The sequence below is a fragment of the Capra hircus genome, chromosome 1, assembly GCF_001704415.2.
Source record: "Capra hircus breed San Clemente chromosome 1, ASM170441v1, whole genome shotgun sequence".
Classification (NCBI taxonomy): Eukaryota; Metazoa; Chordata; class Mammalia; order Artiodactyla; family Bovidae; genus Capra; species Capra hircus.
The window spans coordinates 118,427,421-118,452,204 of record NC_030808.1 but is presented as its reverse complement, the minus strand read 5'-3'; the positions used below and the strand labels follow the sequence as shown (position 1 = coordinate 118,452,204).

The 24,784-nt window shown below is 38.7% G+C and overlaps 1 protein-coding gene across 3 annotated transcripts; it reads right to left on the bottom strand.

The window, feature by feature from the left end:
• TM4SF18 (transmembrane 4 L six family member 18) lies at window positions 521–24,494 on the bottom strand. 3 transcript variants are annotated; one of them, XM_005675459.3, is made up of 6 exons: window positions 24,233–24,494; window positions 23,939–24,132; window positions 20,662–20,751; window positions 6,914–7,056; window positions 1,687–1,867; window positions 521–917 (listed from the first exon to the last, which is right to left on the bottom strand). In XM_005675459.3, the coding sequence occupies exons 1-6, from the start codon at window positions 24,435–24,437 to the stop codon at window positions 903–905; spliced, it is 828 nt and encodes a 275-aa protein (XP_005675516.2). In that variant the 5' UTR covers window positions 24,438–24,494; the 3' UTR covers window positions 521–902. The 3 variants fall into 3 exon arrangements, with proteins under 3 accessions (XP_005675516.2, XP_005675515.2, XP_017904584.1); XM_005675458.3 differs by having other exon boundaries at window positions 1,687–1,778; XM_018049095.1 differs by lacking the exon at window positions 6,914–7,056 and having other exon boundaries at window positions 24,233–24,454.

Genomic DNA, 24,784 nt, shown 5'->3' with positions numbered 1-24,784 from the left:
TGACTGAAGTGTTATTCTGTGATGTTTACAGACAGTCAGGGTTGGAAAACATTTGGAAAAGCATATTCCTTCAAAGTTTGGAAAAATAACAAATTTTTTACAGTAAAAATATGTTTTTTTAAAAGTATTTGAATAGTAAAAACTAATTTAAAAAAACATGAAAAATATAGAAGAGTAGGAAGGGTCACCTGTGACCCAAATCAACCACAGCTGACATTTTTGTGTAAATCCTGCTAGATTTAGTTCTTATCCTACATTTTGATTGTTTGGTTTTGTTTGTTTTAGATAGTTATGCTTATACTGCAAATATAAATTTGTAACCTGCTTTTTCACTACTACAACTCATAATCTTTATTTATTATTTTATTTTTTTGGCTGCTCCATGCAATGTGTGGGATCCTAGCTCCCCAACCAGGCATCAAACCCTTGCCCCCTGCACTGGGAGCTTGGAGTCTTAACCACTGGACCACCAGGGAAGGCCCCAGTACTCATTATCTTTAAAACATCATTTTATATCATATTACAAAGAATGTACCATGCTTTATTTAATCCTTTCCATAAAGTTCAATTTTCTGTGTATTTCTAATTTTCCAGAATATTAAATAATGTTCAAATATATGTGTTTGCATGAAGTTTTATCTTGTATTCTTATTTATTTTCAGAGTGAAGTTTATTAAAGTTGGATTTGTTTGATTTTATTTGATCAAAAAGGTATGAACATTTCAGAAGATCCTGACACGTATAGCTTTGAAAAAAATTTTAAAAGGAAGGACAGCATTCCAGTGAGGACAGCAAACACCATCTGGGGGAAAAAAACATCATTTGAATATGACCCTCAAGTCCATTCAGAAGACATAGGTCGATGGCCATATCTTGATGAAGAAAAACATTCTTTTCCTTATTCAAATGATTCCAGGCTATAAAAAATAAAGAAAAACAAAGTGAGTAAAGTTGACTTGATTAATGATCCATAATCCAGGTAGCAACTTAAACTTAGAGTTTGCATTCTAAATGTGATAGAATAGGAAAATATCTATTTGAAATTATTAGAAAAGGTATTAACCATTATATTTTGTTAAACAAGATGCAAGTTGTCTCATTCTTGATTTCTCTTTAGTCTGAACTTGCTGAATAATTTTAACAGTTTCAACTGTAACTAAATTAACATTAATATTTTAGCAGATGAAACAGAAGTACCGTCAATTCAATAGGATAAAGACATGTTTCCCTTCTTCAAAACCACCCACTAATAACTCCATCATAAGGAAAGATTATTATGAATAGCTGAATGTAGCAGCATTCAAAAGAGAAATTTCTTCACTGGGATTAGTTTGTGAGCCTTTGACAATTTTATGAACAGGGACATTCTTAATGAATGGTCAGATTTCTTTGAGCTTTGGGTTATTTCTACATAGAAATGTTCCTCATTCAAAACATTTGTGTGGTTTTCACCACGGAACACAGAAGATGATTTTACAATTATTCCTTTGGTTCAGTCCATTTAGACAAGCCAACAGACACACTGGAATATAAGAAAAAATTGAGATATTAGAGGCTGAGTAAAGATGAGGGGAGTAGGAACGGAAGGAAAACGATGCCATTCCAAAAAGTCTTCCAGCAAGACACACTGCATCCTGGACAGCGGCGGTAAAGGAGGAGGTACAGGTGCCAGTGGGGGTCTGTTACCTGGATGATGACTGAATAGGTTCCACAGAGAGTCTTGGACAGCTGAATGACCACTCTGATGAGGCAGACAATCACTTGAAGTCCACTGAGAGCTATGAGAATAGAAAATAAGATGATGTTCCATTCCACTACGTGCGCGGGTTCCAGGCACTGAACCCATTCTCTGGAATCTGTAAGGAAACTGAGAGAGAAGAAGCAGTTGGTCAACACGACGCATGGCCAAGCTTAAAGACTTGATCCAAGGAAGAAGGATGTAAGTTTTCATACGTTTGGGAAATTAATGTATATGATTAAAATATAATTATTAATAATTAAAAATAATATTATTCAATATTAATTAATCAAATTATTCAAATATAAATATTGAACATGTGGTATGCACAGCACTGAGCTATGTTTATTGTGAACATGCTTGCCTCAGACAATTCTAATTCACTTAGGAGGCAAGATGCTTATTGAAGAATTCAACAGCAATGAGAAGCTGCACATGTCAACACCAAGAGAGGCAGAGATTGACTATTTCCTAGGAGCCCGAAGTTAGCCTGGGCTCTCAGGGACAGGGCTGAGCTAGCATTGCATATAAAGTAACAAGTGGTAAAACAACAAAGAGAAATGACGTTATTTATTCCTATACTCTGTCCCAAAGCCCTTTATAACAGCAGTTCTTAAATTTGAGCATGCATGCATATGTGCTCAGTTGTGTCTGACTCTTTGTGACCCCATGGACTGTATCCTGCCAGGCTTCTCTGTCCATGGGATATCCCAGGCAAAAATACTGGAGTGGATGCCATTTCCTTCTCAACCCAGGGACTGAACCTGAGTCTCTTGTGTCTTCTGCTTTACAGTCAGGTTCTTGCTGAGCCACTGGAAAAGTGCGAATTTGAGCATACATCGATTGTCTGGAAGGCTTGTGAAAATGCAGATTCCTGGGCCCCAGCCCAGAACTTCAGATCCAGAAGGTCTGGATGGGACTAGAGACTGTGTTTCTAAGTTCTCAGGTGATGCTGCTGGTCTGGGGTCCACTGTATGTTCTGCAGCTTCTAAGAAAATTGAGCGTATGAAGGGAAAATGCAAAAGACCCAGTAGTTTGATTCATCTAGCTAAGCACAGGATTCTGAGGATTAAACCACCTTTACTTTAAGATAATCTTTAAACCATGCTAAATTATCCTGACTGAGTTTTGCCCACTTCCAGGTCAGTTATGGCCATTAGCATTTCTCCAAATGTGACACTCTCTTTGTTGAACTAAATTGAAGTAAAAACTGATCGCTTAAAAAAAAAAAAATCCCCTGAAGAAAAGCAATCAAGTCCAATTACAGGGCAGAGTTGCTTGTAAATATCTTGTTAATAAGCAAGATGATTTTTCCCAAAGCAGCCATTCAGGCAACCTTGGTGCCAGCCAAGTGGCACATAACTCTCCTTCTTCCCTTTCTTCATTTCCTTTTCTCTATGTTCTGGGACATTCAGAGGCACTCTTGAAAATTTCTTAATATTGCTAATGGGTGTCGCAAGTGGTAAACAGTAGTGAATATGGACTCACAACTCCTGAATCTGTAGGATCTAGGGTGAGGAACTTTACCTCTTTGATCTGGACAATGGGTGCAAAATACCTAACCCTAGAATTATTGTGAATATTTGATGAGAAGAATGTAGAAATGCTTTGGAATCTATAAAGCATGATGCAGATGTAATTTCCTGTGATCATTTCCCAAGAGCCACTTCATACACCCTCCTAATCCTAGTTCAATCTCAGCCACTAGGAAAGAGAATCACTTCAAGATCTTTTCTCTAGACTGTTCCCAGTCTATCCTTTGCACAGATCATCCAACACCTTAAAGGAAGATGACTTGCAAGATTTCTATTTTCAAACTAGGATATGGTTCTGTTTATTTTCCTTGTATAAATAGAATGAGGCATGAGTGCACTAGCAGGGTCTCGGAAGCAACAGAGAAGTTTGCCCTGATATTCATTCTCTCCACAATCTCTATACACAGTTTACCACAGCATTTACTTCATTATGTTATAAATATATCCATAGCTTTATCTGTGTATCTAGTTCCTCACTAAATAGTGTACTCTGAGAACACTGTAATTATTTATCCATCTCTGAACAGGCGCATCTAAGGCCTAAGGCAGTGCCTGGCACGTTGCAAAGATCAACAAATGCTTGTTGAATGAGACCGATTCCAGATCCTCACTGGTCAGGATGCCAGAGGCTGAGCCAATGGCTAAACTTGCCCGCCACTTAGCAAATGGAAGACGTCACATGATAAAGAAGGTTATGCAAAGCCACGACTTTAATAATAAAACTTGGCGTGTTGAGAGATTATTACATTTAATTTGTGCTTTACTTCTGTTTAATTTTCAATTGCGAAATGATGATTACCTCCAGTCTACAGAGTCTTGGAGATATCCCACAGCTTTTGTCTAAGCCCATACAGTTTGCAAGTAGGAGATGGGAAGGCTTGAACCCAGATTCACAAGCATAGAAGCCCTATGCTCCAAGGGAAATGTACATTCTAATGCTGTCATCTCAGCAGAATGTTCTCTTAGGTTTGTGTGAGTTTCTAGAGGGAAGTGAACCTGTGTGATTTATTTTTGATTCTCTAGCACCTAATCCAAGGCCTGGACATAGTAGGTGCTTAATAAATATTTGTTGAATAAATGTACATATGAATAACCAGTCTGGGGGGAACTTCCCTCGTGGTCCTAAGACTCCGAGCTCCTAATTCAGGGGACCCAGTTGCGATGCCACATGCCATGACGAAGATCAAGGATCCTGCGAGGTGCAACTAAGACCTGGCACAACCAAAAAATACATAAAGTAAAAATAAATATTAAAAAAAGAACTGATTTGGGCAACTTTCGCATTGAAATTGGAGCCTTATTTGGTTTGGTGGTGGGGAAAAGTTTAAGGGTTGACGGCATAAAAAATGACTCTTCGTACCCAGTGGGACTTTCTACATTAACGTCCCCTTTCCTGAGCCCCTTCAGTCCCAAAGGCGTGTCTCCTTCAAGTGTTCAGAAAAAACCTGAAATAATTTTCTATGTTCTCAGACCTGGAGGAGAGCTCTGCCCACAGCATGCGGCGTCTTGAGGAAGCTTTAGAATAAAAGCAACTATGGGCACAGAAGCAGTTGTGCTGTCCAGCTGGATGAGGTGAGTATATAAGGCCTGAAATGGATGTGAGCTTTGTTTTCCTTTTTAAAATATGTATTTATCTACTTTTATTTTTGGCTGAACTGGCTCAGTAGTTTGTCAGTTAGTTGCCCCAGGGCATGTGGGATCTTGGGCTTCCCAGATGGCTCAGTAGTAAAGAAGCCACCTGCCAATGCAGGAGATGCAAGAAACTTGGGTTTGATCCCTGGGTCAGGAAGATCCCCTGGAGAAGGGCATGGCAATACACTCCAGTATTTGTGACTGGAGAATCTCATGGACAGAGGAGACTGGTGGGCATGAGATTGCAGAGAATCAGACATGACTCAGGATGTACCCATGTGGGCTCTTAGTTCCTAGACCAGGTATCCAACCTATGTCCTCTGCATTGAAAGTTCAGTTCAGTCACTCAGTTGCATCCAATTCTTTGTGACCCCATGGACTACAGCTCTCCAGGCCTCCCTGTCCATCACCAACTCTTGGAGTTTCTTCAAACTCATGTTCATCGAGCCAGTGATGCCATCCAATCATCTCATCCTCTGTTGTCCCCTTCTCCTCCTGACTTCAATCTTTCCCAGCATCATGGTCTTTTCCAATGAGTCAGTTCTTTCCATCAGGTGGCAAAAATATTGGAATTTCACCTTCTGCATCAGTCCTTCCAATGAATATTCAGGACTGATTTCCTTTAGGATCAACTGGTTTGATCTCCTTGCAGTCCAAGGGACGCTCAAGAGTCTTCTTGAACACCACAGTTCAAAAGTATCAATTCTTCATCACTCAGCTTTCTTTTTGGTTCATCTGTCATATCCATACATAACTACTGGAAAAACCATAGCTTTGACTAGACAGACCTTTGTCAGAAAAGTAATGTCTCTGCTTTTTAATATGCTGTCTAGGTTGGTCATAGCTTTTTTTACAAGGGGCAAGCATCTTTTAATTTCATGGCTGCAGTCACCAACTGCAATGATTTTGGAGCACAAGAAAATAAAGTCTGTCACTGTTTCCATTGTTTCCCCATTTGTTTGCCATAAAGTGCTGGGACCAGATGCCATGATCTTCATCTTATGAATGTTGAGTTTTAAGCCTTCTTTCACTTTCATCAGGAGGCTCTTTAGTTCTTGCCATTGGAAGGCTCTTCCTGCATTGGAAGTTGAATTCTTAATCACTGGACCACCAGGGCAGTCCCATGGATGAGACTGAACAATAGAACCAGTCATGGGGAAGAAGGTGTAACTTCCCCAAGGAAAGGTAAGACCCTCCCTCATTTATTCTGTTAGAATTCTGAGCACAGAATGAGACAGGGAGAGATTCAGTGGATCTCTCTTGTATCTCTGTCCAGGCCCTTCTTCTTCTCAAGCTGAAGGGCCTATGAGTCCAGTACAATGCCAGTGTGAGGCATTCTGTAATCCAGGCTTGGGTCCCTCAGCACCTGACTGAACTACCAGCCTTCAGAGCAAGACCACCCCTTGGAGTCTTCTTCGCGACATACTCAGTAAGCTCCTGGTTGCTTCCACAAACTCTTGCACCTACTCTGTCCTTGGATCTCAGACCGCACTTCACTGCCCATCCTGCCTGGTTCTCTCTGTGTGTGGCTCCTGATGGTATAGCCCCAGATGGCACCATTTGAGGGCACTGTGATGCTATCCCAGCCAAGCCATTTTACATCTGTAAGAGTCTACATGTCCAATGTGCTTTGGCCACAAAACAAAACTGACTTCTCAGAACAACTTAGATCCTCAAAGCTCCAGCAATTGCCAGACCACAATAACAATTAATTAGTTCTGCAGTAGAGCAGAAACATGGCTTTCATCTGGAAATGCTAATGACAGCGTCAACATGCTGTCATGCATGTGGCATTAAAAGACTGGAGGGAAAAAAAAATATATATATATATATATAAACAATGACTATGTAGGAACAAATTGGTCAGGGTGTCAGTAAACTATTAAGTAAATTCTGGACTAAGGTAGATGCACAGAACCACAAAGTGATCACAGAAAGTGAGTCTGAGCATGAAGTCAGGTGTTTCTGACTTTCAGATATCCTCCCAAATCAGGGAATTATTCCTTACCGTCCTGCAGTGCCTTCAAAGGCATACTCCCAGCCATCAAGAGTACGGCAATACGGACCTTGAAGAAGGCCCAGAGCAGATATGACCAGGCAGTATCCAGAGAAGGCAATTCCAAGAGCAGAAAAGATCATCGACAGCAGTGTCTAAATTAAACATAGAAGGAGGTTAGTGCCATAGAATGAGATAAGAGGATATTGTAAGCAAACGATCAGATAGGTAACCTTCCCCTACTCATCCAAGCCTATTGCACTCTGTGCAATACCAATGTCCACAGAAAAATAGAAACATTTAATCCAAACCCACTTGATCTGAAAAATAAGTTTTTAAATGATTTTTTTCCTTGATTAGTTCACAGAGAAAATTAGTTAATTTACTGAATTTCTTTCTTTTTTTTCTGGAAGTTTGATATCAAAATAATGCTAAACTCATACATGAATACAATGAAAGGATGTGTATCAATCAATCTATGCTTCTTTATGGAAGATTTATTTCCTAGGTAGGGTGGATTCTCTAAGAATCAAAAGTTATGATCCTTGTATTTCTCTTAAGATCATAATTGAATATTTTCACATACAGGAATATGCAGGGAAATAGCAGATGTTAGCCTATATGGTCATATTTATACTCAAGTGAGAATGGATTGATTCTTATTTGAGTAGAAAGAATGAGCAATGTTTACTGATAGATCTATGCAAGCTAAGTTGTGAGATTAAGTAGATTGGTCTGATCTAAATGGGAATTTCACATCTCTACAAATGATCTTATTGTGTTCCTTTTTATGGCTGTGTAATATTCCATATATAAAAGAGATGGCTAGTGGGAACATGCTATAAAGCACAGGGAGCTCAGCTTGGTACTCTGTGATGACCTAGAGGGTGGGATGGGAGTGCTGAAAGGGTCTCAAGAAGGAGGGGATATATGTATATATATACACAGCTGATTCACTTCATTGTATAGCAGAAACCAACACAACATTGTGAAGCAATTATACTCCAGTAAAAAGAATAAGAAGGAATTCCTGCAGAGGAGTAGAGGGGAGTTTATTAAGACCTTATGGGCATGGTGCTGATACTGAGAAAACAGGGTCGACAGGACACGATCCAGCTTATCAAGTGAATGCAGCTTAGGAGATCCAGGCAAAAGATAGCTTTGGATGCTGGATCAAGGAGATCAGATGTCATCCTTCTGGGCAAGTGGCTTCTCTCCTCCCACAACCTTTCATTAAAAAATTTTCAAGTTTACACAGATGTTGAAAGTATACTACCCTTTACTTAGACTCACCTCTTGTGACATCTACCACTTCTGCTTGCTCTTCCTCCCTCCTTCTCTGTATATATATGTACATCTATACACACATCAATTTACTTATCCAAATATACATTTATTACATTTTTGTTGCTTAATCATTTGAAAATAGCTTGCAGGTATTGGGATATCTCATCCCTAAACACCAGTACTTATCTTCCAAGAAGAAATATATTCTATTACTCTGCAATTGGTTTTCACTTTTTTCGTATAGGAGCCAAGGAAGGTTTATGCACAAGGCTACATCTCTTTAATTTCCTTTAAACTATACTGTTCATACCGACCTTTTTTCTTTTAGAATATTCAATTATTTTTTAAGAGTCCCAGCCAGTTTTCTTGTAGAAAATCTCACATTTAGGGATTTTCTGACTGTTTCTCACAACTGGACCTGGATGAAACTTTTGGCAAGAACACTTGATCTGTGTGTGTCCATTATGGGCCTCTCACTGCTACTGATGATGCTAAATTTGATCTCTTGATTAAAGTGGTGTCCTTTGGATCTATAAATGGATATTTTCTACTTTGCAATTAGAAAGTAATTTGTAAGCTAGTACTTAGATACTGTCATATCTTGTTCCCAAAAGACATTTCAATGGATGGATTTGGCATCTACTGATCCTCATACTCACTGATCACCAATCATCATAATCAGTGGTTGTATTATGTGCTGTGCTTCGTTGCTCAGTTGTGTCTGACTCTTTGTGACCCCATGGACTATAGCCCACCAGGCTTCTCTGTCCATGGGGATTTTCCAGGCAAGAATCCTGGAGTGGGTTGCCATGCCCTCCTCCAGGGGACCTTACCAACCCAGCAATCAAACCCAGGTCTCCCACATTGCAGACAGATTCTTTATTGTCTGAGCCACCAGGGAATCCCAATGCTGCTTTCTAATTCTATCATTTTTCCTACATTTGTAAGTTATCCTTTTTCTGCACAGAAGAACTTCTATTTCTTGTTCCTCTTCTCTGCCTCTCTCTTTCTGCTTTATTGTGGACTAATGGATTTTCTAATTCATTGTGTTATAACTCATAATTGTTATTATTTTTGGTGCTCAAATGGCCCAAATATAACCAGTGAGAACATCCCTTCAAGTCAATCCCTGTGCCCTTAGACATATGCCTGTCATCCTTGAGCCCCTCCTTGCTTTCTGGCACAAGGTATCCCTAGATCTGGAAGGTGGCACTAGTGGTGCATGGGGATGATCCAGAGAGATGATATGGGGTGGGAGGTGGGAGGGGGTTTCAGGATTGGGAACTCATGTACACCCGGGGCGGATTCCTGTCAATGTATGGCAAAACCAATACAGTATTGTAAAGTAAAATAAAGTAAAAATAAAAATTAAAAAAAAATGTACAGTGTGAAAAAAGAAAGAAAAGAATCCATGTGCAGGAGATGTGAGTTTGATCCCTGGGTTTGGAAGATCCCCTGGAGAAGGGAATGGCTACCCACTCCAGTATTCTTGCCTGGAGAATCCCATGGACTGAGGAACATGGTGGGCTGTAGATCATGGGGCCACAAAGGGTCAGACACAACTGAAGCAACTTAGAACGTAGACCTGGAATAGCCCTTTTCCCAACAAGACATAGGATTAGCTTGGGCAAGGAAGTGACATGAGCCAATAAATTATTTTGGAAACGTCTTATAACAAGGGTAGCCTAACAACCAGAAGTGTGTGAGCCCCAAAGAAGAATTCCAAGTAGAGAAAACTTCAAGTCGTGTTGACAAAGACATGCACTGGATGGAAAGACATTAAAGAGGCAATGAGTAGCTAGAGATAGGCTGAAAAAAATTCCAAAGTTTGGGACTTGAATGAAAAAGAGACAGAAACTGGGGTGTCAAGAAATGCAGTTTGGTTAGGGAGAAAATTTAATTTAGTTTTAAAAATGTTGATTTCAAGTGAGAGTAGGATGGCGAAACAAAAACATGCAAAAGCCAGTTGATAAATTCAAAAGCTGAGATAATTAAAAATGAGAAGAAAAAACCTGTGATTTGTGGAACAAAAGTTATCTCAAATTATATTTCTTCGTTTAGAATTATTTGATGAATGTAACATTGATATCAGATATGCAGATGACACCACCCTTATGGCAGAAAGTGAAGAAGAACTTAAGAGCTTTTTGATGAAAGTGAAAGAGGAAAGTGAAAAAGTTGGCTTAAAGCTCAACATTCAGAAAACTAAGATCATGGCATCTGGTCCCATCACTTCATGGCAAATAGATGGGGAAACAGTGGAAACAGTAGCTGACTTTTTTTTCTGGACTCCAAAATCACTGTGGATGATGATTGCAGCCATGAAATTAAAAGACACTTACTCCTTAAAAAGAAAGCAATGACCAACCTAGATAGCATATTAAAAAGCAGAGCCATTACTTTGCCAACAAAGATCTGTCTAGTCAAGGTTTTTCCAATAGTCATGTATAGATGTGAGAGTTGGACTATAAAGAAAGCTGAGTGCTGAAGAATTGATGCTTTTGAACTGTGGTGTTGGAGAAGACTCTTGAGAGTCCCTTGGACTGCAAGGAAATCCAACCAGTCCATCCTAAAGGAGATCAGTCCTGGGTGTTCATTGGAAGGACTGAGGTTGAAGCTGAAACTCCAATACTTTGGCCACCTGATGCGAAGAACTGACTCATTTGAAAAGAACCTAATGCTGGGAAAGATTGAGGGCAAGAGGAGTAGGGGACAACAGAGGATGAGATGGTTGGATAGCATCACTGACTCAATGGACATGAGTTTGGGTAAACTCCAGGAGTGATGGACAGGGAGGCCTGGCATGCTGCGGTCCATGGGGTCGCAGAGTCGGACACGACTGAGTGACTGAACTGAACTGAACTGACATTGATACATGATAATTATGGAAAATCAGAAAAAAGTATTTTAAAAATGAAAGAAAGAAAAAAACAATTATGCTTTGTTTTCCTATTTGATATTAGTGATCTCCTTGGTAGCTTCACATAGGATGAAAGCTCTTTTAAATTATGTTTCTCATATTGATTATAATAGAGTTTTGCCTCCTCATAGGATGAAATAAATGGTTATTTTTGCAATAGATTTCTGTTATACTTCGTAAAAAATATTACCTATTCATCAAAGCCATCTTTGAAAAAGGAAGAAGTATGTTTTCAAAAGACTGAGTTTCTTATTTACCAAATATAGCCTTAAGCAGTTTGCTAAAAGGATAAGTGTAGAATTTTCTCATTTGGGGAAGTTGCAGACATAGCATAATACATATATATGTATACATATATAGATTACACTCTAATGAGAGGATACAATTGCAGAGTCAAACCAAGTAGCTTCAAAATAAAGTGGGAATAAGACTCTCTCTGAGTCACAGTTTCATTTTCTATTAAGTGTAGATGATGCAGATGGTTAGAGCACCTAGGATTAGTTCAACAATTAAAGGATAGAATGTATATAAAAATTATTTGAAAAGTGAACAATATAATCAAAATATTATCTATTATTTCAAGTGTTCTTATTTGGCCAACATTTGTTTTCCAAAGATAATGACCCACAGAATGTTGGCAGAAAATGACACTCCACAGAGGAAATGATAGCAACCAAGAAGTTCATGGGGTTCAAGTCATGCTGCTCCAATATATGGCATCTTGGCATATTACTATCTTAAGCTGAAGGAGTTTGAGGAAACGGCAGAAGCAAGAAGTTCACTCTATCTGACACCCCCTAACTTTTCACCCATCTTCCTTGAAACGGGTCATAAAACTCCCATGTGAAAAGTACCCTCCCTGCACCCGGAGGAAGGAAGACATTCCTACCACCAGACTGGAAATTTGGGGCCAAGAAATCTGCATAAACCTTGTTAAACTAAACTTACCTTCTGAGTTACTTTTTCACCATTTAGTACTCCTAGCCCAAACCCCTCTGACTTGCCAATTCTTTGCAAGTTAATTGTTGTTTCATTGTTTAAAAGGCACAGAAGCTTCCTACTCTGGTCTTATCTTTGGGTCTTCATTCTTTTGTGTAGACTCCTGTGGAAGTCTCACCAAAACATGGAAATATTCTATAAAATCTGTATGCTTTTCTCAACTCGTCTTTGTCAGTTTAATATTCAGACCTAGTTAGGGACCCTAAAAAGGTGGAGGAAAACTTGTTTTCTTTCTTACAGTTTCTGTCACCCACCATGGAGCGCCGTCTCTTGAGGACACCCTGCTCAGTCCTGAGGTTGCAGTCAGAGACCCTAGACCTCTGACATAAGCTGGCAGAAGAATTCTTGCTGAGTTAGTTTCTTAACTCTCTACCTGGGTGGGCCAGTTGGACAAAGGTGATAAAAATCCATTCCTTTCCAGATTCAGACTGGCAGGAGAAAAGCATTTGTAAGAATTAGTTTCTGAGATTGTGACTCTGATTACAATTTGATTTGGGGGTACTCACTGGTTATTTTTTTTTAATATTTATTAATTATTTATTTATTTAGCCATGCTGGGTATTAGTTGTGGCACATGAGATCCTTGCTCTTCATTGCAGATGTGGGATCTAGTTCCCCAACCAGGGATGAAACCCAGGCTCCCCGCATTTGGGACCTCAAAGTCTTAGCCACTGTACTAACAGGGAAGTCCCTGAATTGGTTATTGATTCTTTCTATCCCAAAATTAGGTATTGCTTTCCTGATTGTCTCTTGTTTGTGTGTCCTCAAAACTTGGCTTGGCTTTCTGCCCATCAGGGCATGCAAATGTCAGTTCTTGCTTTAGCAAACAGCCAAATGTCAGACTGTAAGCCCTGTAAGGATGACTATACAGAAATGTGATCATGCCCCATTTGGGGCTAGCATCCTCCCAACTGCTCTTTGGAGAGATTGTCTCAATCTTTTTCTTTTGGCTATTGTATAGTTAGGCCCCTCAAGATGGCCGCTCTTTCACTGTCTGTACATATCTTGCTCAACCAGTGCCTTCTTCACCTACACCTTACTCACAAGACTGACCTTCCTATTTACTTGCCTCAGACCTCAGTTAATGATTGTTCTTATTAAAGAACCAATGAGAGGTGTGCCCTTCTGATGGTTTTCCTGGTAACTAATGAGCCAACTGACATAAATTCCACTATAGCTGGCAATCTTCCCCCCCCCACCACCCCAGGGAGTGAAGACTGCCATCATATCCTGCCTGCCATCCACTGCACATGGATGAGGGTGGGGCTTGTCACTCCAGGACCTCTCTTCAAGTGTGTAAGGGCCCCCATCCATTAAATCTCTAATGTCTCAGTTGCCAACTCCAGGAGCTTTCTTCTGTCTTGAAGCTTGTAGGCCTGTGGGGTGTAGCCAAACAGCTATCTTTGGAAGAGGTTTTGGATCTTAAGAAGCCTGTATGTCTTGTACCTTATTTAGGGACATCTTTTATGCCTTTGGGCTTCCCTGGTGGCTCAAATGATAAAGAATCTGCCTGCAATGCTTGAGACTGGGGTTCGATCCCTGGGTTGGAAAGATCCCCTAGACAAGGGAATGGTTACCCACTGCAGTATTCTGACCTGGAGAATTCCATGGAATGAGGAGCCTGGCAGGCTATATAGTTCATGGGGTCACAAAGAGTCGGACATGACTGAGCAACTTTTACATTCGTGCCCATGGTTAAGTGCTGATTTTGAGTCACTTGATAAGTATACCTTTGGTTTAAATCCTTGAAACATTTTTTAAAGAGTTGTATGGTTAGAAGTTGGCTGAATTGGAGGTTGATATTCAGAGAGTGATAGAAACTTTTTTAAAAAAGCTTTCTCTCCTAAGTGGCAATAATGCTGTGTACTCACAGGAAAGAAAACATGCGGAAGGCTTTGTAGAATGATTTATGAAAATGTTCCAAACACACGCAGATCTAAATTTAGAACATGGAGATATTTCCATTTGCATCATAGCTGGAAATCTTCTCCCTGATATACGGAAACAACTTGAGGAGGATGTAGTCTAACGGGCAGGTCAGCCTTTTGCTATCATTCAGGCTACAACTCAATTCTTCAAGGAATGAAAATACAATTGTCCTTGTCTTACAAACTAAGTCTTTACAAAACCAGAAAAGCAGCTGTAAAACCAAAAGTCCACCAAACTTTACCAATCCCAAAACCTCTTCTAACACAAAATGTTGGCAGAAATTATAAAAAATAAGAAACAGTTATAAAAGACATTATAAAAGATTGGAAACAGAGCAGTTCTGCACTTAAGAAAAAGAAGAAAAAATTTAAGCAGGGTTACTCCAGTCCTCTGATAATGGACAGATCATTTGAGCTTGTTAGTGAACATGTCTTGTGCCATACTGAAAAACTGTATTAATATTATGAGGAAATGTATACTTCCAGAAATTATAAAATAATATGATATATTCATAAACTTTCCAATTATAGAATGTTGATATGTAACAGTTCATAATTGCTTACTTCTTAAAGTTTACACTAGAAATTAAAATTTCTAAAGGTTAAGAACTCTAATTAACATATATGATTAAAGTTCGGTTCAGTCACTCAGGTGTGTCTGACTCTTTGCGACCTCATGGACTTCCTGAGGCTTCCCTGTCCATCATCAACTCCCAGAGCCTATTCAGTCAAAGTTACTAGAAGTAATTATGGAATGACTCTGTATGGAAGGAAAGTAAGATGTGCTTTTGATTAAAGGTATGAGCTATAGAGATGACTTTTTGTTAAGGGAAAAGAGTAATTCCAAATAAAATAATTGGTTGTTTCAGAAAGCAAAAGAGGAGAAAAAAGGACAAATTGGCTGAATATAGAGAGTTGAAAAAAAAGAGAGAGAGGAAATCTTATGCGGTCAATCTGGCTTTAACATGAAAAGTTGTCATTGTTTTACTAAGTCGTGTCTGACTCTTTGCAATCCCACAAACAGTAGCCCACAAGGCTCCCCTGTCTATGGGATTTCCCAGGCAAGAATACTGAAGTGGGTTGCCATTGCCTTCTCCAAAGGGTCTTCCCAAGGGTCTTCCTGATCCCAGAGATCAGGAACCTGTGTCTCCTGCTTGGCAGACAGATTCTTCACCAATGAGCCACCTGGGAAGCCCCCAATGTCAAAAGTACATGGATGAAAAGCTAGAATGGGGTCTTATCACAAATTTTATTGGACTGTTGGTATCCTCTTGATAAGAAATCATGAAAGGTGTTTAACCTTTTGTGTAATCTACCCAGAAGCAAAGATTTTGTGTTTCATCAAAATAATTTCCTGGGCTTCATGTTGTTTTTACCACATCTTTGATTATTTAAGACAATAGAGTCTTCATTACTTAGAGTCAAAGGTTTTTGCTTGTCTATTTTGTCTTACAGTTATGCAACTTTCTGTATTTACCTTTGAAATTGTTTATCTTTAGTGAAATGGATCACAAATATTGTTTCACAGTGACTTGTGATCCTATTAATATTTGATGTTTTTGACAAAGTTACCCCCAAATAAAATTCTAAAGTCTTTTCGAACTCCAACTAAATTTGGGATTTTCCAGAGGACCAGTGAAACGTCTCTGTAATATTTTCTCTTTCCTTAAAAAGAGAGAGAGAAGGAGAAGGAGAGAATAATTAGGTTTACTTGATATGTTAAATTACATGGGAAGCTTTGTCAAATAAGAAGTGATTTTTAACCTCTATAGGTTATATTTGTAGGGTGCATGTTACTAATATAAATGTTCCACAAATTATATGGCATTCCTAGAAAAGTATGTCCTAAGATAATGTTGTGTGTGTGTAATCAGTTATGTCTGACTCATTGTGATCCCGTGGACTCTAGCCTGCCAGGCTCCTCTGTCCATGGGATTTCCCAGGTAAGAATATAACAGTGGATAACCATTTCCTCCTCCAAGGGATCTTCCAAACCCAGGGATCAAACCTGAATCTCCTGCATTGCCTTCTTATACCACTAGTGCCGCCTGGGAAGCCCCAGTATAATGTTATCAGTCATAATTCTAGCTATTATCTTAAAATGTTGTATGTCTCAGAAATAATCAATTATTGTCTTTTGTATTATATTAAACTCTCACTAGGGCTTCCCTGATAGCTCAATGAGTAAAGAATTCATCTGCAATGCAGGAGACACAGGAGACGTGGGCTCAGTCCTTGGCCAGAAAGATTCCCTGAAGGAGAAAATGAGAACCCACTCCAGTATTCTTGCCCCAAAGGTTCCACGGATGGAGGAGGCCGGCAGGCTACAGGCCAAAGGGTCCCAAAGAGTCGGACAAGACTGAGTAACTAAGCACACAAAAACTCTCATCAGGTCTTTAACCATGGCCATTTTAAAGTCTTTTGTCATTAACAGAGAGTTATTGTTTTATTCTGATGCTTTTGCAGAAGTGTTTATTTTCAAGGAGATTCATAGAAAGAATGCTAACAAGTACAGGTTTGTGATAACTTTAACAGCATATCACTGAACTGAGTGAAACTTTCCAAAACTCTTATAGAGAAACTGATGGATTCATAAAATGGTTAACACAAGATCATGCAGGAGAAAAATTAAGTACATGGAACTGATGAGTTATAATTCTTTATTACTTTCTCTTTAAAACACTGCTGGTTCCTTAATATTTTGCTTTCCATATTTAAGGAAACTGTTTTCTCTTTTCTCTTCAGCTATCTATATTTTAGAGCAATTTTGTAAAGTATACCTTTATGAACAAAGATGAAATAATTACTGTATCTTCCTACCTGATCCCACCAAAATTTGAAAACTCTTAGTGATTATTTTTATTTTTCTGGCAATATAATTATTTGCATAAGTTCAATAAGAATCTGCTCTTCTTTAACATGACACAATTGGAAACATTGGTTATATTACCAAGGCTTTGACTAGAATGTTGGATTTGAGAATATGCATGGAATTATATATGACCAGACAACTTTAAGGAACTAAGGTTGACTTAATGGAGCCAATGAAGTCCCTTGGAAAAAGTGGCCTGGTACCTTGCTTACAGGATTCCCAGCGGCTTTACCAGGTGGGTAACGAAAGTCACTTCCTGGCAGGTGCAGAAATCTCAGGATATTTGGGGGACCTAAAGAAGAAAGAAATTAACTGAAATCTATGGGAATTTTCCTTGGCTTGTCTTCCTAGCCTGGGGAGAGGTTAGAAAAGTCTCATCTGAGATTCTTTATGAAAATTTCCAGCAAAGAGGACATTAAAAGAGCCTATATGGTCATCACTATTCTTGCTGAACTTATGTAAATAACCAGGCCAAGTTTAATGCAACTAGACTTATTTCATAAATGAATTAGTCTTTGACTATCTCTGATAGAAATGAGGGTGATTGTATAGGAAAAAAATATGGAAAATCATTGGAAAATCATAACATACTTTGTGGATATCAGATTCTAGTCTTATTCATTGTCTTTGAGTTTTTGTTATCCACCTATACACTGGTCTGGATCCTAAATTCCTTTAGTTCCTTTCAATATCTGGCTACAATTCCCCAGATTAATGTTTCCAATTTTTCTTCCACCCTTCTTCTGACTTGGAATCATTAAGAACTAAAACTTCCCTTTTTCTGAAACCGGACAAGCTAAAGCTAGGCAACTTGATATAAATTTTAGAAAAAACGCCACTATAGCTCATGTTAGACAATCTGTTCCTGTTTCTGTGTGAGCCTCTCAGAAAGTTCAGCAGAATACTTGATGGCTTTTCCAGAGACATTCAAGCTATGAAGCAGAAAACTTGGTCAGATTACCTTTCCCTGCTCTCACTCCATCTGACTTGGAGTTTCAACAACTAGAAGACTTCTTAGAGACCTTCTCAACTAGCCACCCTCGGGACTCAAAACTTGAGTTTATAGTTCATTCTGGCTATTAACTTTTTGCTTGTTTGTTTTCATGTGAATGCCCAGGACTGAGAGACTGATTCATTGGGTTATTGGACAATTTATGCCCTCAGTTTCTGGACTGTGAACCTTCTTCAAGGAAGTTTCAGACAGAAGAATAATGGGATTGAGGACACACTACCCCAAAATATGGCACCTTGGCACATTACTATCTTAAGCTGAAGGAGTTTGAGGAAACCACAGAAGCAGAATGTTCACTCTGACCTCCCCTACCCTCTCACCCCTCTCCCCTGAATCAAGTCATTAAACACTCAGGTGAGAGGTACCATCCCTGAACCAGGAGGAAACAAGATATTCTTATTACCAGAGTCTGAAATTTGGGGTCAAGAAATTTGTATTAATAAATGTTTCTCTTCCTAGTTACTTCTTCACCTTTCTCTATCCTAACCCAAATCTCTCTGTCTTAGCCATTCTTCACAATTTTATTACTTCTTTGTCTAAAAAGTTTAGAAGCTTGCTGTTCTAGGCACATGTTCGGGTCTTCATTCTCTCATGAAAATCACCATATACATGTAAAAACTCAATATAATTTGTATGCTTTTCTCATGTTAATATGTCATCAGTTTAATTCTCATATCCAACCAGGGATCTTAAGAGGGTTGAGGAAAACTTCTTTCTCCTCTACAAAATAAATCTTGGCTGACCTAAATTTCCACTCTAGAGCTTAAGAAGTTACAAACTGGTGCAGGCCCAAATTTGGCCTGCAAGGTGTGTTTAAATGAGAATTAATTGCCAACATTTTATAATTGTAAAGTGTTACTTAAAAACTCCGTATTTCCACTTCCTATTAAAAGCAGAGAATTATATGGCTACCAATACAGTGGCAGCCATTGGTTGGATCTGAGCAGCAGTTCCCTCACCTCCTTAAATAGAAAATTTGCTCTAATGTCTACAGCCTCATGTATTTCATTGCTATCAAATATTTGGCATCTGGGAGTACATCAGTTGGGATCCCTATTCTAGATCATACTTTGAAAGAACCAAGCAGGGAATCCAAGGAATTCTTTCTGCCTTCCTCCTGCTCTTCTCACTGAGATGCCAGCCGTCTCATGCAATGTCAATTATAAGACAGTATCAAAACGCTACACTATTTCTAGCATCAATTTGTGCAGGAAATGCTAATAGTGAGTTAAGGCAAACTGAACACATGGATTTTTATTAGATACTTAATGGTACAAACATTTATTTTCTAGAAATTTCCTGAGTATCATAAAATTTACTTGAATCCATTGTTTCACCTAAACAATTTTGAAAACTTTTCTGTAGTATCATACCAGCAATTACTGAGGGCTGGTTGAGTCAATTGGTTAAAAAAACAGACACACAGAGGGAATATATTTCAATCTTCTAACTCTTTCCCCACAAGAGGCACAGTGGTAAATTAAACAACTAATTCAATCTTTCAAAAGCAACAGTCAAGGAAAGCAAGCCACACAATCCTGGCTGCACATTTAAATTTGATTGCACCTGGGACCAACTAAGTCAGGGTCTCTGGGGGTGGGATTCTAACACCAAGCTCCCAGATCATTGTAGTGTACAGCCATTGTGTAGAACCACTGTTGCAAAGAATGCCTCCAAGACCTCTGGTAAAGCTCCCCCTAGTTAATGAATCATATTCTCTTCGAGTCACAGGGGACTCATCTATAAAACAGGAATAGCAATAATATAATTCACTGAGTAAATGTGAATGAACTGTGAAGTGTTATGCAAATATGAATAAGTAATGATGATCATGAGGAGGGGAAGTTGGATAATGATGGAAATACAGGAGCCCAACAACCTACTTGTTGAGCATAAGCTTAGAAAATGTGGTTGTATTATTCTCTCTTGATTCTATTTTAATTATTTTTAAAGTTCCAATTTAAAAATGTACATAATATATACAGGGATAAATCTCACACTACTTCGAAGGAACCAGACACATAAGATGAATTCTCTGTGATTTCATTTATATAGAATACTAACTAATCTATAATGATAAAAAGCAGATCAAAGATTAATCTTTTTAGGATGATGGAAATGTTCCATCTCTTGACTATGATGGTAGTTTCATGGGTGGAGTTCACTGTCAAAACTCATGGAATTTTGCACTTTTAATTGAAGCCATTTACTGTTTGTCGGACTTCCCTGGTGGCTCAGAAGGTAAAGCGTCTGCCTACAGCGCGGGAGACCTGGGTTCAATCCCTGGGTCAGGAAGATCCTCTGGAGAAGGAAATGGCAACCCACTCCAGTACTCTTGCCTGGAAAATCCCATGGACGGAGGAGCATAGTAGGCTACAGTCCATGGGGTCTCAAAGAGTCGGACACGACTGAGTGACTTTATTTCACTTCATTGTAAATTAGCCTCTGTAAACTTGATAAGGGAAAAAAATAGACTCACAGAAACCCAGTTAGGAAGAGGTAGTATTATATTCTAATTCATGTATCTTTAGATCTTGAATTTCTAGAAGAATATAAGCAGAACAAAAGTGGAGGAAAACTGTATGCAAAGTGGAAGAGAATTTTTGTGAAAGTAAATTCTTGGACTCTGAAATGACAGGATCATGGAAAGGGTACAATAGTGTCAGTATTTTCGTGTTTCTGAGTGAGAGGAAAGGAAGCCAGAGCCCACTCAACCATCCTCAAAATACTATTTGCTCTTACCATGTATTTTTTGCTGCAGTTTTCACTCTGGCAACATTTATAGTTGTTGTCATTCTCCAATACAAGAAGAACTGCTGCTACTGCAAGCATCTATTGTAAGGAAGAGAAAAAATATAAGAAATGGAACCCTAGTTTGCATTCAAGCTCATAACCAGAATTTGGTGTTTCAGCGCATAGACTCTGGGATCTGGTAGATCTGGGTTCAAATCCCAGCTCTTCCACTTAATAGCTGGGTAAACTTGAGAGTCCTTTCCTATAAAATGGTGCTGAGAACTCACCTCTTTAGGTTATTATAAGGTATTATATATGTAAAATCTTGAATAGAGTGCTTGATTTATAACAAGTGACTGATAAATACTAGCTATTATTATCATAGCTATCAACTATGAAAGGCTAATGATTGGCCTGCCCTGGTAGTCTAATGGTTGGGAATCTGTCTGCCAATGCAGGGAACATGGGTTTTATCCTGGCTTTAGGAAGATTCCACATCGCCCAGGACAACTAAGGCCACGGGTCTCAAGTGAGAAGCCATTACTATGGGAAGACTATGCACTTGCCACAAGTAGAGAAAGCATGCACGTAGCAAGAAGACCCAGCACAGTAAAAAATAAATAACTAAAATTTAAAAAATAAATAAACAAAAATTTAAAGAAATAATGATTAAGCAGGAATAAATAGTATAGACATGAGATTACCATTGTCTATAGCAAACCTACACTTCTTACTGACTTGGTTGTAGAACAAAGGAAAACCACCCTCCAGATCTTGGCATTTTCCATCCTCTTTCCACTTTCTGCCCTCTGAGAAGGCAGGTGAAAGGTATAGTTAATCTGAAACTAAATCTCTTAATCCAAAGGAAAGAGCATTCAGATCATCTCAGATTCAAATTTTCCAACATGTTTTGCCTGTATCAACAAACTGGGAGAATTCAGTGTATTCTACTTCCCTCTCTTGATATCTTAGGCAAAAGATTTAAGTTCTGGAAAGAACATGGATTTCTTTATAGTACAGTTGTTGGTTTGGCAAAGTATGAGTCCTGAATTATTTCTGGCAAATTCTCCACCTATCCTTTTCTCCTACTGTTCAGTACTGAATCTGTCAGTGGAGTTAGCCCATTGTTATTTTACTGCTTGGAGTGAGCATTCCCAGTTTCCAAATTCCTTCAGCCCATCATTTATTTACCTATGTATTTAATTATTTATCTATATTCCTCCCTTTTCTCCTAAAAGGATTTGCTCTTGAAAGAGTATTTTTCAAGAAGTCCTAAACAGTGAAAAATAGAGAGTAAGTTCTTTTCACAGTTTTAAATTTTACATGGACTATAAGCAAAAGTTAGTCCTACGTTCCCCTCCTTTCAACACCGTTAATTATCACAGTTTCAAGAGATTCTGGTTTAACTTTAATAATGCCTTGCAAATCTCCTGTTTATTACAATTATATATTGAGAGAAAGAATAGCAAGAAAAGACACAGTAAACTAGGTGCCAAAATCAACCTCATTACAATACTGTTGGAAATAATTAAACCTCAATCCTAGAGTCCTGTGTCAAAGCAGAAACACAGGCATGTTCTGTGTTGAAAGAGAAACTGCTTTCTCTTTTTGTTGTAAAGTATAAGTGCAGGACAGAGGGCTCAAGAACAATGGAGGAAAATTACCAAAAATTCCACTATTTTCTCATGTTTTGACTATTTACTCCCACATGTGTGTATTTTACATAGCTGCAAACATAATGTATTCACAATCTTGTTATATCTGTTTTCCTTAACACAAAATAATATGCACGCACTTTCCATGTTGTTTTATGTTCATAATCATAACTTTCATCAGTTATGAAATTAATAGACCATAATTTATTTGGCCATGTCTATACTGTGATGCTTCTAGCTTTATGCTATTATAAATAATGCTGAAGGGGCTACGGTCCATGGGGTCACAAAGAGTCAGACACAACTGAGGTGACTGAGCACACGCATGCAGATAGTGCTGCCACAAACATCTGTGTACACATTTCTTTCCTTATTTTGGATTATTTCCTCAGAATGAATTCTCAGATTTAGGATCACTGAGTCAAAACACATAAGTATTTTCATAGGTCTTAATATATCATATCAAAAATTTCTCCCAAAGGCTTACATTTATTGATAGTATCACCATCAACATTGATTATATACCTAGCATATAGCGTGTGCAGTAGCACTGGGTATTAATGATTCAAAGTTTATTAATTTAATGTGAAAGCGGTAACTAAATGAAACCATTTTTCAACATAGCTATCCAAATATTACAAAATTCAGTTCAGTTCAGTCGCTCAGTCGTGTCCGACTCTTTGCGACCCCATGAATCACCCACAAAGGTGTAGAGATAGACTACAGTGGATTTTCTTTTCTGCTATTATTAGCATAGGAAAGTTAGAGCACACAATGTGGGAGTTTTTAGAAACGATACAACCGGAAAAAATGTCTTTTTCACTGAATTGCAAACATGATTTATTATCAGTTTGTTTTTAAACGGGACAAAGTCATCAGGAAAACGTTCATTTGTGGATTCTTACTGCAAATACCTTGATTTAGTTTTCAAAAACACCACTATCATTAGGGGTATAATGTCAGACAATTTAATGATGGTATGGCCCATCCTTCACTCAGTATTAATAATCACAATAGTCACTGGCTACCTACAACATGTCAGTCTCTACCCTGGGCACTTCGTACATGAGATTTTATTTAATCCCCACAATTTCCCTCAAAAGTAAATGTCATCATTCACATTCTTCAAATGAGGACACAGAGGCCCAAAGGCACTGAGTAGCTTGCTTTAAAGTCTCATGACACAAATAACAGAGCTTAGGCTGGAACTCAAGTTTGTCTGAATCTTCAAGTTTATGCCTTTTCTGTTGTCTTAATATCCCTCCAAGCTAGAGAAATCATGAGGGTAAATAGAAAATCCATTCTGGAAAAGGGCAATGCTACTGGAGATTAAATAGCATAAGTTCACATATAACTTTCATGAGGACATAATATTTCTACATCCCATCAACTTTTAATAGGATTAACTTCCTGCATTGCTGAAGCTATATAAATAAGCAGGTTATTGAAAACAAAGCTACCCTCCAAGTCCTCACAGACTTCCTGCCTTTTTGTCCCCATCCATCTTCCAAATCCCAAACCCAGGACTCGTAGAATGATTTTTCCATGATTCATCATTTTCACTAGGAACAAGTCAATTCTTAGTAAAAACTCCCCTTCGGCAATCCCAGCTTCTCCAAAGTTACACTTACCATGATACCTGAGAAACAGATTCCTTCAAAATACCAGACGTAGTTGGTGAGTTTATTGCTGGATGCATAGGAAGCTTGCCCATTGGGGAAATACAATAATATGTTCACAATTATACTCCAAAGTGCAAGAGGAATCAGCAAACTACTCAGGCAGCTTCCACACTTCCGAGACCCCATTTTACCCTGCTCAGAACCTGCAGGAGATTTCAAGAGTGTAGAATTACATCAAGCCTGTTTGGTTTTGTTTGTTTTCCCCCCTACCTGTCTTTTTTTTTCTTTCTCGAGGTTACCTACCACTTTCTGGGTCAGAGCCCTTCAGTTCATATTCATGAGGAGCCAGGACTCGGACAGAAATGCAGCCCAGGATCTTGTCGATGTGGAAATAGTGGTTTACTGTTTGGAGAACAATAGACAAAGATCGACTGGCTGAAGAGCTGAGCTGGTCTTCATCCTGTGCCAAAGGAATGCGGTGCTTTTGCCGCTTTTTAAAATAAGTCATTTTCCTCTGAGTTACAACACTCAAGACAGAACCCTGAGCGTGTTTGCAGAAGGAAGTTGGGGTGGGGGTTGAAATTGAGTCTGGCAAGTTTCATACCAAGCAAAGGACAGGGCTTAACGAGGAAATGACCAAGGGATCTTATACTGGCATGGGATGCGCAATTTGCTCAAATATTCTGACTCTATGTATCTGTCTTTTATTTAGTCCTCTTTTTGTTTCTCTATGCTCACTATTCACCAAGCACTGTTTAAACTACAGGGGACACGAAAAGGACAAAGAAAGGGGCAAATTGATGGCTGAAAAAAACATCACAGTTGATAAGTTTATTGGTAGAAGACTGGAACAGC

Coding starts and splice junctions, on each gene's coding strand:
- TM4SF18 (XM_005675458.3), bottom strand. CDS start 24,437: ATGACTTATTTTAAAAAGCGGCAAAAGCACCGCATTCCTTTGGCACAG. Junction 24,133..24,232: donor GGGCTCTGACCCAGAAAGTG/GTAGGTAACCTC, acceptor AATCTCCTGCAG/GTTCTGAGCAGGGTAAAATG. Junction 918..1,686: donor CCTATTCAGTCATCATCCAG/GTAACAGACCCC, acceptor TATTTTTTATAG/CCTGGAATCATTTGAATAAG.